The following is a 13,510-nucleotide window of genomic DNA, read 5'->3' as shown; positions in this document are numbered from 1 at the left end:
AAAAATAATACATCTCAATAAAAAAGAAAAACGAAAAACAGCATCTCTCAAGGTCACGGAATCAAAACCACCGCTGTCAAAAGCGAGCGGCGGCGGCAGGACATGAATGGCTTCCATTCAACGCATCAGGAGCTGCATCGGCAGCACAACACGCGCACGCACGCACGCACGCACACACACACACACACACACACACACACACACACACACACACACAATGTAAGAGGAAGATTAAACTTGTGTTTGACAGGGATTTAGCTTCCCAGTCAAATATGAATGCTGTGGCTAAATTCGTCACTTCATCCGCCATTATATGTCAGAAAAGAAAAAGAAAGAACCGGGGGATGAGGCGGGATGAAGAGGAGGAAGAGGAAGGGAAAATGGAGGCTTTTGTTCTTCACACATACACGAACAGAAAAAAAAAAGATCAACAGGATTGATTTGTTCATTTGGAGTAAAACCGGGAGTTCAGGTTCTCCGAAGGCCAAAGGGAACATGGGGTCCAACACAGAGAAGGGGCTTATGGGTTTTAAAAGGAGAAAAGAACACCGCTGTTTGTGAGGAAGAAGTGTGAAAATGAAGGCAAAGTTAAATTTCATTATTACGGTTAGGGTTAGAAAGCCAATAGGAAAGTGGTGACAGGATACGAGAGGTCCGAGATGAGGCTTCCTCATCTCCTAGCTTTAAATCCAGCGCTGCTACTGACCTCCAGTAGACGAAGATACCGATCAGGACCATCAGGCCAATGGCGGTGAGGGTGGAGATGACTGCCAGAGGAACCACAGCCTTCCTCTCCCGCTCCCTGACCGAACCAACTCTCGACTCGTGGCTGCTGTTGTAAGCATCTAAAGGAGGAACAGCAGGAGAGGAACGACATTAAAGCTGCAGCAAGGCCAGGAAATAAGAAGACTAGTACGACCGCGTTCATCAGATTCACCAGATTAACCAACATCTAAACGTCTTTCTCTCCAAGAGCCGGTCAGCAGCCGCCTCCTGGCTGGAGTCACGTCGTTCCTAGAAGCCATCTTGGATTTACTAATAGAAAACTCCCGAGTTAAGACTTGTAATTGATGTTACTTATTCTATGTGGTATAAAAGATATGCCCTTCATGTCAGACTTGCATGACAGCATTCTGCAATACACTGAGACTAAATGTTAATTAAAACCTCAATGTCTCAAGTTCAAGCATTTAAGCCTATTGTCTGAAGTCAATCAGAACCCTGCGTTGGTCCAATCATGAGCAAACAAAAAAAAACATCAAATGATATGAGAGACAAGAGGACGACCTGATGAGGTCAGATTCAACCCTCGATGCTTTGCCTCCTTCATACGTTTGCGGAATTAAAAGTTAAGTAACTAATCTTCAATGAGTAACACGAACAGCCCGACATCTGGAGCGTGATACAGCGGCATTTACATTCACCCGGATCCTCACATTAACACCGCCTGGAAAACCACTCCAGACACACAAAGGTGCAGAATTAAAAAAAACACGGATCAAATGAGTCTGCGTCGAGAGAGGAAATAGCAGCAGGCAGCATAATGGTAACTCCGACGACGTGCCCTGACCCGACGATGGCGCCGCTTGAATCGGACCTTTGTTCCTCAGGGAGAAAACACTGGCGTGGTTGAAAGGAAGACTTTTACAGCTCAGGGTAAGGGAGCGAAATCCATTCTGATATTCAATGTCAATAGTCGGAGCGGACAAAGTACAACAAGACACTGAACCGTTGATTACAGCTGCATTCCTAACTGGAGGTAAGTATAGGTGCAGGTACGTTGGCATTTGAGTGGACGAGCATGAATCAAGTCAACGCCCGCTGTGAATAAAGGGTTACTATGGGGACTTCAGGTGACGGCAGCTGCTCCTCTGAACCTGCGGCTGGTTTTCTATATCAAGAACTAATCAGGTGAAAACTTACTGAACTTGTGAATGTCGGCCACTGAATGAATTAAGAACTCGAACCGACTCTTTAAAGCACAAGTGTGGACCATTAAATGGTCGCCACTCACAGAGGAGAAGCCATTCACGCTTTCATCCATCCAACAGATCTCTCGCAAAAACAGTCTGCACACACTGGTGATGATGAGTAAGAGAAGAGTGAAGGTCCGGACAGAGGAGGGTCATTTGTTAGGGTTAGATGGGAACTATGGATGCACAATTTTCATTGCTGCTGATTTTTTTTAATCAAATAACAAAAAAGGACGAGATGATGAAGATGTTCTGTTCTGAGATAGACAAAAACTGGGAACAATAAGGCCCTATTTTAAAGCACTATATTAGTGTCCTCACTTTGCCCTAACATTAGGTTATATAATTCATTTTTGAGAGGTCAGCTTAACTTTATTTACCTCCTAATTGAATTTTTACACAGAATCACATTTCATTCATTTCCTTTAAACGGCTAAACATACGGTGTCTGTTCTCGTTAGACCCTTGTTGAAAACGCTCCGTAATGCATTCCAAAGAGACTCTAAAAATGAAAACTTGCCAGAAACAAATGTCATTCACAAATTGCGCTGCGGGAAAATCAAAAAGGCGCTCGGTGGAGCGCGCAGGCCGAACAATCCCACATGTCTGCTTGGCTATCCGCTATATCCTGACCCCTGGCCCTCCTCTCCAGCAACGTTTGTATTAAATGGGTTGAGTAGTTGTTGCATAACTCGGCAAACACATAAATAAATAAAATAAATCTGCTATGTACCTCGTGTATAAAAGAAACACTCAAAATCAAGAGCGTCCTTGAATGGCGCGATTTGAAATGTTCTAAACCAACTATTCAAAAAAAAAGAAAGCAAAAACTCAAAAACAAAGCATCTCCTTAATGACGATTGTGTCTACAGCAAGTGTTTCACCCAGAAGGATAAGTTTACAGAAATTAACTGGAAAAAAATAAGGAAGAAAGGAATTCAGTAAATTAAATCCAGCTGCTTTGAATATATTTGATTTGTTATTTTTCATCTTCACTTTGCAAAACCCAGAACAAAGGTTCCCGCTAACATTCTATTAGGAGGATTTCGATAACTGCACACGTTGTAGTTGGGCCTGATAGACCGAAGGTGTTCCCGCTTGAAGGACTCTGCTGCACTGCAGTGGCCATGACGGGTAACAACAGGGAGGACGTATCTGGTTTTAAACGTCGAATCTTAAGGAGTTTGTACCTCCCGAATCGTACAGATTTCAAAATACATCTATTTAAAAAAAAAAACGTTACTACTCCAATGTAATATAAAAAGTAAACGTCACGTCTTCTTGGTGAACTTATGTTCCAGCAAATCCACTGGAGTGTTTTTGGATGAAGTCCTCCACAGGAAATGTGGCACGTCATGCAATAAATAACTGTCTATACCAAAAAGCTGCTAAATAAAACCCAACTAAAAATAACAATAAAATGTAAAAAAAAAGAAAATAGAAACAATCTACAAAGGCAAAGAAAACCAGAAACGTTAATCCAAATTTTCTGAAACAAAATAGAAGTGACACACTCGTACTTTTAACCCCTGGATTCATTTACTGTAACGATATTGATCTCTACCATGCACTAGTAAACCAGAATTCTTGTCAGAATTCTGCCGGGCTAAAGCTCTACAAGCATAAAACAAATATTTTGTTTAGAAAACGGACAAAAGAGGGGGAGCTAAAACGAAAGTCTCAAATGACATTGATTCCTATTTGGTGACTGTGAAGAGTGATTTTTTTTTACTGGCATGAAAACATGAGAAATGGATTTGTTGTTGTTAGATGGTGGATTAGTCATCTCTTTGATGGCCGCACACCTTCCATCGGTTCTTTGCAGGTGTACTGTAGTTTTATTTTATTTTTAGCCAACACAGTCAGCTTCCTTTTACCTTCGACTGGGTCCTCTTCCTCTGACCCTCTTTCTGTGCGTTCGGAGATACTGAAGTCAGAGGATGTCTCATTGTCATACAGGCTTTCACCGTGACCTGAACCGCTCTCCGCCCCCTCACCCAGCGGCCAGGGTGAAGTCAAGGTTACCGCAGGAATGGTTGGCATCTCCACGTCTCCGGCCTCAGAGTTGATGGCGCTACCGCTCCCGCTTTCAAAATAGAATGACGAGGAACGTTCATCCAAATCATCGGGGATTTGCCCAGATTCAGATGTCATAGAGGGGGGGATGGTGTTGGCAAGTTTGGTTGAATGAGGGGATGTGCTCTCTCCGGAGCCTGAGGTCTGAACCCTGTCCCACTCTTGATCTACGCCCTCCTGAGAGTAAGGGGACAGGGCAGACCCGGAAGCACTGCTACTAGTGTCTAATGCCTGGCCTTCCGGATTGAGGGTGAAGGGGGAGGCTGGGGACACGGAAGGGAGAGCAGAGGTTTGTAGGGAGGGGTTCCTGTCTGATGGTGAGAACCAGGGTTCCGCGATGCCAGATGTTGTGGCTGCAACAGAAATGGGCAGGTCACTAGAGGTGACTTGGGAATGGTAGGAATGTGAGGAAGAGGAGGGAGAATCGGATAGCAGAAGACCATTGGAACCCATCAAAGGTTTGTCTATACCAACACCAGAGGCCGAAGGGATGCCTACACCAGAGTATTGCACGGAGCTAGCGGAGTCCCAGGTTGAGGATGACAGGACCGTCTGAGGAGAGGCATGCAACCAGGATGAAGACGCCGATGGCTCCAGAGAACAGCCACACGTGGGGTCCACACCACTAGCTAATGGAAAGCCATCACCTTTGAACTCGGGGAAAACAGACTCTACTGTGTTCCCTGTGGCATACCTTGAGTCCTCAAACACCGCTGAGTACGAATGGGATAGGCCAGGGGTTGTGTCAAAAAAGGTGAAGTCACTAGACAGGAGAATCGAGGGCTGGAGGGTGGGCGATAGAGAGACTGTAGAGAGTGGCGGCTCCCAGGAAGATTCAGATTGTTCGTCGGCAACTGCGGCGTCCGACGGATATGGCGCAGTTTGAAGAGGAGGGGTTTCGCTAAACATTGACCGGCCACCTGAAGAAACTGATGAAGGTGTAGACCCAGACGAAAATTCACTTTTGCTATCATTATCATCAAACCTGACACGTGGGGAGACGGGGTAAGTCTCCCGGCCGTACAGAGGGTAGGAGGGGTGAGGGGTGTGAAGCATGGTGGAGGCAGAGCGTGTGGGTGTTGGAGGAGAAGCTGGGTCACTGACAGACGTTGGTGCAGTAACGGCATGCTGGGGATCCAATTTAGAGGCAGACAACACAGGCCAAGACGAGGAGGGAGGGTCATGCAGGCAGTCGGAGGTGTCGGAGTCCAAAGTGTCACATAGAGGGGAGGAGGCAAAGGAGGAGGAAGAGAAGGGGAGGACAAAGGGGCGCTCACCATTCGACAGCGGCACTGTGGTCTGCGAGACAACGCCACTCGACTGGACAGAGGCTGTGCCAGATGAAAAATCAGGCATGCTGGAACTTGTGAGCTCACGAGGAGCCGCTTCAGTTGAGGAGAAATGGCGGGTGGTCCAGTTTTTCCCCCGAGTCTCTGGAAGACCGCCCCGTCCGGGGGCCATACCTTGATCAGTGGCGTTGCCTTTGTTTATGGGATGCGCCAGGATTCGGATGAAGGGCGACGATGTTGTTGTTGTTGTTGTGCTACTCAGGATTCTGGTACGAGACATAGATGTGGTGGTGGGACTGTTTGAAGAAATGCTTTTCCCACCTTCTGTCCTTGTACTGGTCAACGTGGGAGCAGAGGATCCGGAGCGTCCGTCGGCCATTGTGCTGCTGCGTTCAGGAACACCGTCTGTCTTTGCATTGGAATATAGAGGGGTAGTGGAAGTGGATTGCAAAAGAACATTGCCACCGAAGTTTGCCTTGCCTCTGGTTTTCTGCGTCAGGGTGACCCCTAGTGGTCGTAAGGATGTACTGGGAGCTGTGCCTTCTGAATGGCTCAGAACTCGACCACCGTGGGTGGATTTGACCGGCGGGACTGAAACAGCGGTCGTTGGTCTCCAGCCAGATCCTGTTGTTGTGCTTTTGACGCCAGGTAAAGGTAAAAGAGGGGATTCGGTGGCTGTTGTTGTCGTCTCCGGTGAATTTGTAACACTCAAGTGCAGATGGTAATCTTCAGGCTGGACCGGTTCTTTCCACGACGGCTCGGGTTCATAGTTGCTCTGTTGATGACAGAAGGTTTAATAAACACTGACAGATAGGAATTATAATTATATGACAATTTCTTACAGAATAATTGGATTTATTTACCTCAATGTCAAATTCATCCGAATTTATACCTAGTGCATCTTCTAAAAGAACAAACAAACAAAAAAACACAGATGTCAGCATTAGCGTCACAAAATAACATGAACATTTTTATTACTGAATTGTAGTTACGCTGCCTTTATTTCCTTGTGGTTCAAAATGTAAAAAAAAAAAAAAAAACAATGCTAAAAGCAAAGACATGAGACAAAAGACATTCACAGTGAAAACATCACAGAGAGGAAAAGTCTGCAGTCACACACACACACACACACCAGCAGCATGTTGGTTTTGTGGTAAACACAATGCCGACAGGTGAGAAAAGATTGCATGCAACATCGGAGACACATTTGGCCTTTCATGCAACCCAACGATACAACCAAAAACAAACGGGAAACAAAAAAGCATTTGCAATAAATAATCTTTGTTTTATCCTTCTCTTAAAACTCAAAGGAGAGAATGTGACGGCTCTTCTCTACTTTCCCTTTGATTGCAATGCTTTTGTGGTTTTCAAACTCCACCCATCTTAGACGGATACAACAATTTGGCTTATTTGCAAATGCCACAAATGTTTGCTGAGCTCAGACGCACAGCACACGGCGGGAACGTGAGGGGGCAGGAGGGGGCGTGGCTCTTACCTGGGTGAGTTTATGTCATACGTCATGGAGACCAGCGCAAACTGGTTTGTGAGGCGTGAGGTTACAAGTTTAATGAACTGGGTTTGAGTGGGATGACTCAGGGTTTGATGCACAGGGGTAGAAAATGGTTAAAATCATAATAATTGATTCATCTGGTGATAAAGGTAAAGAAAATTGATTATATTTATTGATTGCTTTGGTCAATAACCAAATAGAATTTCAAACTGTACTATTACGATATTAGTTTGGACTTTTATTTTCTAGATGAAATGGTTGGGTTGAAGTCAAAATACATATTTCATGGATAAAGAGATGATAATTATTTTATCCTTATGTTCACAAATTTTTCTGATTCTTAAAAACATTTAATCAATATATAAAAGCCATGCGTGTTTTGAGTTTTGTTTCGCAACAATCCCAATTTAGTCTTTTTTTAATTTATAAAATGAGATTTATTTTCGCACACAAGGTGGATTTATGATTTCATTAAAAACTATTTTATAAATGTAACAGATTTAATACACTTTTTGTTGTTTAAAAAAATAACATAAAAAGAGTAAATAATTCAATAAGTTTGTTTAGTTGTAGACGAAGCAACACGGCGCCGGTGGAGCTGAGATATTGTTGGACCAGCTGAGATACAGGCCGTGTCACAGACACTCCGGTCCAGTGGATGAAGTAGAATGAACCCATTCATGCGCACCGACACTGAAACAGGATGCAGGGAGATTTTTTTTTTCTTTGTGACAAGACATACTAGTTTATTTATTATGAAGTTCATTTGAAATACAAAATTGCTGTATTATCACCATTCTTACCCAATTACACAAAATGCTGCTGCACACATGCAAACATGATTCTTACTGTGACAGGCAGAAGGAATGGACAATAAGTGACCCTTGACCCCACACCAAGCCCATTCTTTCATCTTAGAAATATTGACTAATGTAGAGACAAGCAGATGTGAAGGGAAAACAGAAACTTGGGAAACAGTTAAAAGCAGAAGAAGACGAAGAATTATACAGCAGAACTGTAAATGTGCCTGCGATTGGATCCTGACAGAACACAGTATTAGGGAGAATGAAGACTACAAGGAGGAAGCAAATATATATATATGTGTTTCATTCAGGGTGCAGAAAGAGGATGGATGGATCAACTTTTACTTGAAGTAAAACTCTTTCAAAGTTATCTATAAAGTCAACAAACAATCCCAATAAATAAATAAGACAACACAAATCGCAACTGAAAGAGAAACGCCTGTTTTTCCTGTTCATCTGCAGAATGCTACGCTCGGTCCCAGGCGTGCTCGCTCTTACCGGGGTTGTCGATGGGCATGGCAACCGTCAGCAGGTCGCTCACGCGGCCGTACAGGCCGTTGGTGCAGACCGCCACCACCCGGACCACATAGCTGGTGTTGGCTAAAAGGTCATCTAGTATCGCCCCCTAGTGGAGAAACAAACAAATGAGACCAGCATTAAAGCCTTTCAATGATAAAGTCCAAGTAATGTTTACCATTATTACATTTGTACAGTCAGTTTAGATGAGGTTCTCACCACATCCTGGTCTCCATCCGTCAGGTACACTGAGGGGGCGGAGTTTGCTTCCCTGGCCAGCCAGTAGCTGACGGAGTACTTCTCGATGTTGGCGTCGTACACCGCCCGGGGCCGTTCCCACGTCACCAGCAGGCTGCTGAGGTTGTGTGGGGCTGCCTGGACGCTCTCGGGCTCCGAGCTGCACACTGTCAGGAGACGGAAGAGAAGAAGGTCCACAACGGTGCTACGTGTGTACCAGTCAAACCGAAGTCTTACATGAAGACCTGGGTGGAGGGTGCTGCAGACCAAAAAAGTATTAATATTTATGTGGCATAACCTCATTATGCTTTTCCATTCACTGCCGAGACATGTTTGAATTTGTTTTGTAAAATGTAATGGAACATTTTCTAATGTATTACATATGTTTCATAATGACTTTTGTCATTATATGTTTCTATGTATATGTTTTTAGTGGTTAATGCTGAACAAAAAAAAAGGAGGGGGGCTAGTATTGCTTTAGAACAGCATAAATACTACAAATAGTTCCTGTGTTTCAAGAGTCCTCTCTGATTCTAGGTCAAACATGAGATTAGAGGACCAGAGACAATGCAGAAAACAGAGACAGGGGGGATTAAGACAGATTAAACGACATTGAGAATCGATGAAAATAGGCAGGAGGAAGCTATATTAATACAAACAATGACACATCTCCTCCTCTGATGGATGTGGCTGAACCTAAACGTCTGACTTTAATATCCAAATCGGACTGAAAACGTTCCATCATCTGTCAGCGCTGCTCTTGGAGCTATACAATCTGTGTTAAACACACAATGTGCAAACTGATTTTCCAGCGTCCACAAACATACGGTGCCCAAACTGGTCACTGCTGGGAGTGGAGGAAGACACAGCTGCAAGAACCCAGTTTCTACCACGAGGTGGAGTGAGGCAGGAGAGGACTTCGCCTCACTTCAGTTTGTCACCGGTTAAACAGAAACTTTACAGCACTGTGTAAATCCGTAAACTTTCTGAAGAATACAGATGAGAAAAATTCATCAAAAATAAGTTCCAGCTGGTTCTCAAATACAGATTTAAGAGAAACAAAATAATACTAGAGTCAATTTTCATCCGTTTAACCAGCCCATGTTCTTCATACTGAATGACTTGTCAAATTCAAAATCTTTGAATGCAATTTTTTAAAATTCATGCTGGGAACAGTGAAGCCAAAGAGAATTTGGAGGAGTGAAAATAAACTTCCTGATCTCTAATGTAAGAAGGAGCCCCCCGCAAATCAATACAATGTCATTACTGGGAAAATCAATAGCTAACCAAGCAGCACTCACCTCCTTGCTGCCACTGAGATTTCATTTGGGTCAATGGAGTTCTATTCTTAGCCCTCTGACATTTTCTTCTCGTCTTTTGTGATCTAAATGTCTCTGATCCATTTAGGTCTTTTTAATTAGCATTGACAGGGGATTCGTTATAGATGGGTTCCCACTGAGGTAATATGGATCAACAGGGAACATTAATGTGTGTTGGCCTGGAGGAGAAAATACTGACATCCTGGACTGGATCTTAAGCTACACATAAAAGCAGGTCTATAGATCTGTAGATCCATTTATCTGGTAAGGCGAACGTAAAATAAAATATGACTTGCACTGCTGACATGTTCAACATGCAATTAGTCCCATTTGCATCTCCATTGTTTCCTGCAGCAGTATGTGGCTGCAGACTGCTGCAAATAAGTGGTGCAGTGTTAGCAGGCTTTTGCTCAGGTACCTGGGGAGAGGACCTCCTCAGTGCCAGTGTAGGAGGAGAACGCCTGGCCCATGAACTGCTTCTGCTGCTCCCTGTAGTTGTTCTGCAGGTAGTCCATCAGCATCACGTACCCGGCCTGCTGCATCGTCATCACCTCGCAGAACATCTCGAGCTGCAAGCGCAGGATGAGCAGCGTGGAAACAAACCAGTGTCAGTACCGGCAGATCACACTGTGAAACAACGACAGCGTGCTCCTCTGAAGGCGGGAGGGTCGGAGCGAGGACCCCCCCCCCCCAGCCAACGGGGGGAAAAGGGTTTGAAATCATAGCAATAAATCATTACTCGTGCCAGGAATACTACTAGTTTCTACTCTATAATAGTAGAACTACAATATATGAATATAAGGTGGGTCTTATCCACAACATCAAAAGTTACTTAATCAATACATTTTTGAATCCATTAATGGGTTTTCAATGTAAAGATTTCATATTTTTTTCTTGATCTCATTCTGGATCAGATCCAGAAGACATTTTTCATGATAGTGATATCGGACCCCTTTATGACTGTAATTTTCAATGAGTGAATTGAATGCACATTTTACAAGATTTTTTTTTTTTGAGTCTCTGGATTTTTTTGTATCCAGACAGGTATCCAGATCGCTCTCAAAATTTAATGGGGTGTCAGTTAGACCAAGACCCATCTTCAGATTTTTAAAAAATCCAGATCCATCCGTAATCCGTAATCCTGCTAACAGAAAGACAAATGCCGTTAAAAACATAACCCCCTTGGCGGAGGTAAAAAAAACACTCATCCTCAGCATTAAAATAGAGAGTAAATCATTCGTAACATAAATCAGCAGTTTAGAAGTGAAGGGGCGTGATGGAAGGGCCCTGCCGTCGATTCTATTCCACCAGGTGACACGAGGTGAGGGATAACAGATAATCATCCCGGGCCGCTCCTTCAATGTGCTGCAGGTGGTTCTGCCTCCCTACCGGTCCAGGTGAGTGCCTTCCCTCTGGTTACACAACACACTGTCTGACTCACACAGAGCCAACGCTGAAGCACAGCCAGGCAGAGGACACATTAAGGTCATTTGTGGTTGCCATGGCGTTAACATATCAAGGTGTCGCAGCCCGACCGGAGCTGGAATGTAAACCAGCCGAGACACGTCACTGGAGAAACCCTTACAACTTGTCGCAGCCAGCAGCACGGTGTTCGTGTTTGCGTGTGCACACGTCTAATTATCTGTGTGTGTGTGTGTGTGTGTGTCCACGTGTTTCAACTTAAACATGGTGGTGGAAGCAATGCCTCTGTATGGTTGTCAGTCAATGACAGCCGGAGGGCAGTCACACACACACACACACACACACACACACACACACACACACACACACAGTCAGCGTGTACACAGACTGCCTCGCCCATCACGTGTCTCCTGAGCTCTGGAACGATAATTCCCCTTTCGCTCCTTGAACGAGTTTCTAAAAGGTGGTTGTTTCTCTACTTGGTTTGTCTTTGTCTTTTCATCGTGGACAAAAAGCCCAACGCTGGCGTCTGATTCTTAACGGACCTCGCTGATGGATCTGCTTGTTTTGCAGCCCTGCATGTAGTCCACGTCATCGGTGGCTGTCGCGTAACTTCTGGCTTTAAACGATTTCTATGGAAACCATAGAGCAGTAAATTTTACGCTCATTTACTGCTGTTTTGTGATGTGTTTGCACTTGTATGTTTTTTGTAACTTAGTCATTACTGTTACATGTAGCACGACTTCACAGAGAAACATTCCTAGTCAGTGAACCCTCATTGACAATGCCAATAAACATCTTCTGATTCTGATTCTGATTGGTTAAGAAGACAAATCTGAAAGCAGTGCAGTCTAATGCAAGGGCCCAGTAATCGGTTTTCTCCCCCCAGGCGATACAACGTGAGGAATAACGGATGAAACATTTTTATGCCTTGAAATGTGGGAGCCACGCAAAATCAAACAGCATTGCTGCACCTCGAGTTCAACACACTCATTCATAAATGGAGGTCAATCCTTTGTTGGACAGGATCATCTTTAAATCACAAAGGAAGACAGAATATATCTTTTACCTTTTCTTCGCTGTAATTACCCTTCCACCTACCCTTCACCTGATTTTCTTGAACGCTGCATTCACCCACAAAGCGGACGACCGTTTCCCGAGGCGAGGCACTGACTGACCAAAATGAGCCCATTCCAACTCACTCCTCATGAACATATGATTCACCTTTGATAATAATCAGTGCAGAATAGTTGCATCAGAAACTGACAATGGATTTCTGTCAGCAGATGATCTAAAAATCACCTTTAACAAGATCCAGAATATCTCAACGACGCACATTCAGTGTCAGCTCGTTCTTCTCCGTTATCCGAGTCGCCACGCTAACCGAATGCCCGACTCTGCGCTTCTCACCTGCTCGTCGGAGACGACCGCCGTGTTCTTGAAGACGATCCACTCGACAGACTCGCTGCAGGGCGGCGTGGTCAGAGAGCCGTTGTAGATGAAGTATTTCTCTGTGGAGTTTGGCAGGAGACCTCGCAGCGTGAAGGGCGAAACCTCGGCACTCTTTCCTGGAAAGCGCACGAGTGCGTTTTAATATGAGCATGAGCAGAAGAAGAGGGGCAAGGGAAGCAATAAGAGAAGAACGAACAGGAAGTACCATATCTGCTCACGCTGTTGATGCCCTGTATGATGGCGGCGTAGTTTAAATTGTCTTTGGTGCTCGTCTGTGAAAAGATCAACACAGACAACAAATAAACCCAAGAAAAATGTCTCGCAACAGAATTTAAACCAGCAGGAAAATCGTTTGATACATTTGTTTTAGAAACTGCTACTGAATTTAACTTCACTATATATGCAACCACCTTTTAACCCTGGCACTCAACATGAAAACACAGACAGGAGATCAGCGATGAGCCAATATCAAACTGAGAATCAATCCGAACCCTGAGGTGCGGCAACATAATCACCGATGCTACCATGGCGCACACACACACCTCGAACAGCACGGCGAGGGCCGTGATCCGGCCTCCTGCCTTGATGGTCTCATCCAAGGAGTCAAAGCGATGCGCCTCATAGCAGTAGATCTGCATCTGTAGGAGGAAAACATACGAGTGAAATTCATTCCTGGACCGAGCTCGTAACTCAAATCGCTCGTATGTCAAAGCAAGTCTTCCTACATAAAATAACTGAAAACAATTTAATCCATTCCGACCTTTAAACACCCAAGTCAACGATGATAACAGGGGGGAGGACGCCACGTAGACACTTTATACAGTATTTGTACTTTACACCTACACTTACATAAACGTAGACATAATAGTTAAGCCTTTGGAAATCTTTGTGCTCTTGACAGCATACTTATGTT

At 44.4% G+C, this 13,510-nt stretch overlaps 1 protein-coding gene across 1 annotated transcript in view; it reads right to left on the bottom strand.

The window, feature by feature from the left end:
* The window catches only part of LOC137894381 (receptor-type tyrosine-protein phosphatase zeta-like), a 43,263-nt gene that overhangs the window by 11,435 nt on the left and 18,318 nt on the right, over positions 1 to 13,510 (bottom strand). Inside the window, 9 exon segments of the mRNA XM_068739859.1 lie at positions 707 to 845; positions 3,851 to 6,113; positions 6,202 to 6,242; positions 8,150 to 8,276; positions 8,387 to 8,571; positions 10,142 to 10,292; positions 12,556 to 12,713; positions 12,803 to 12,869; positions 13,140 to 13,235. Of these exon segments, the coding sequence (XP_068595960.1) occupies positions 707 to 845; positions 3,851 to 6,113; positions 6,202 to 6,242; positions 8,150 to 8,276; positions 8,387 to 8,571; positions 10,142 to 10,292; positions 12,556 to 12,713; positions 12,803 to 12,869; positions 13,140 to 13,235 (3,227 nt within the window).

The sequence above is a fragment of the Brachionichthys hirsutus genome, chromosome 5 (genome assembly GCF_040956055.1).
Source record: "Brachionichthys hirsutus isolate HB-005 chromosome 5, CSIRO-AGI_Bhir_v1, whole genome shotgun sequence".
Classification (NCBI taxonomy): Eukaryota; Metazoa; Chordata; class Actinopteri; order Lophiiformes; family Brachionichthyidae; genus Brachionichthys; species Brachionichthys hirsutus.
This window is presented reverse-complemented; position numbering and strand designations above follow the sequence as displayed.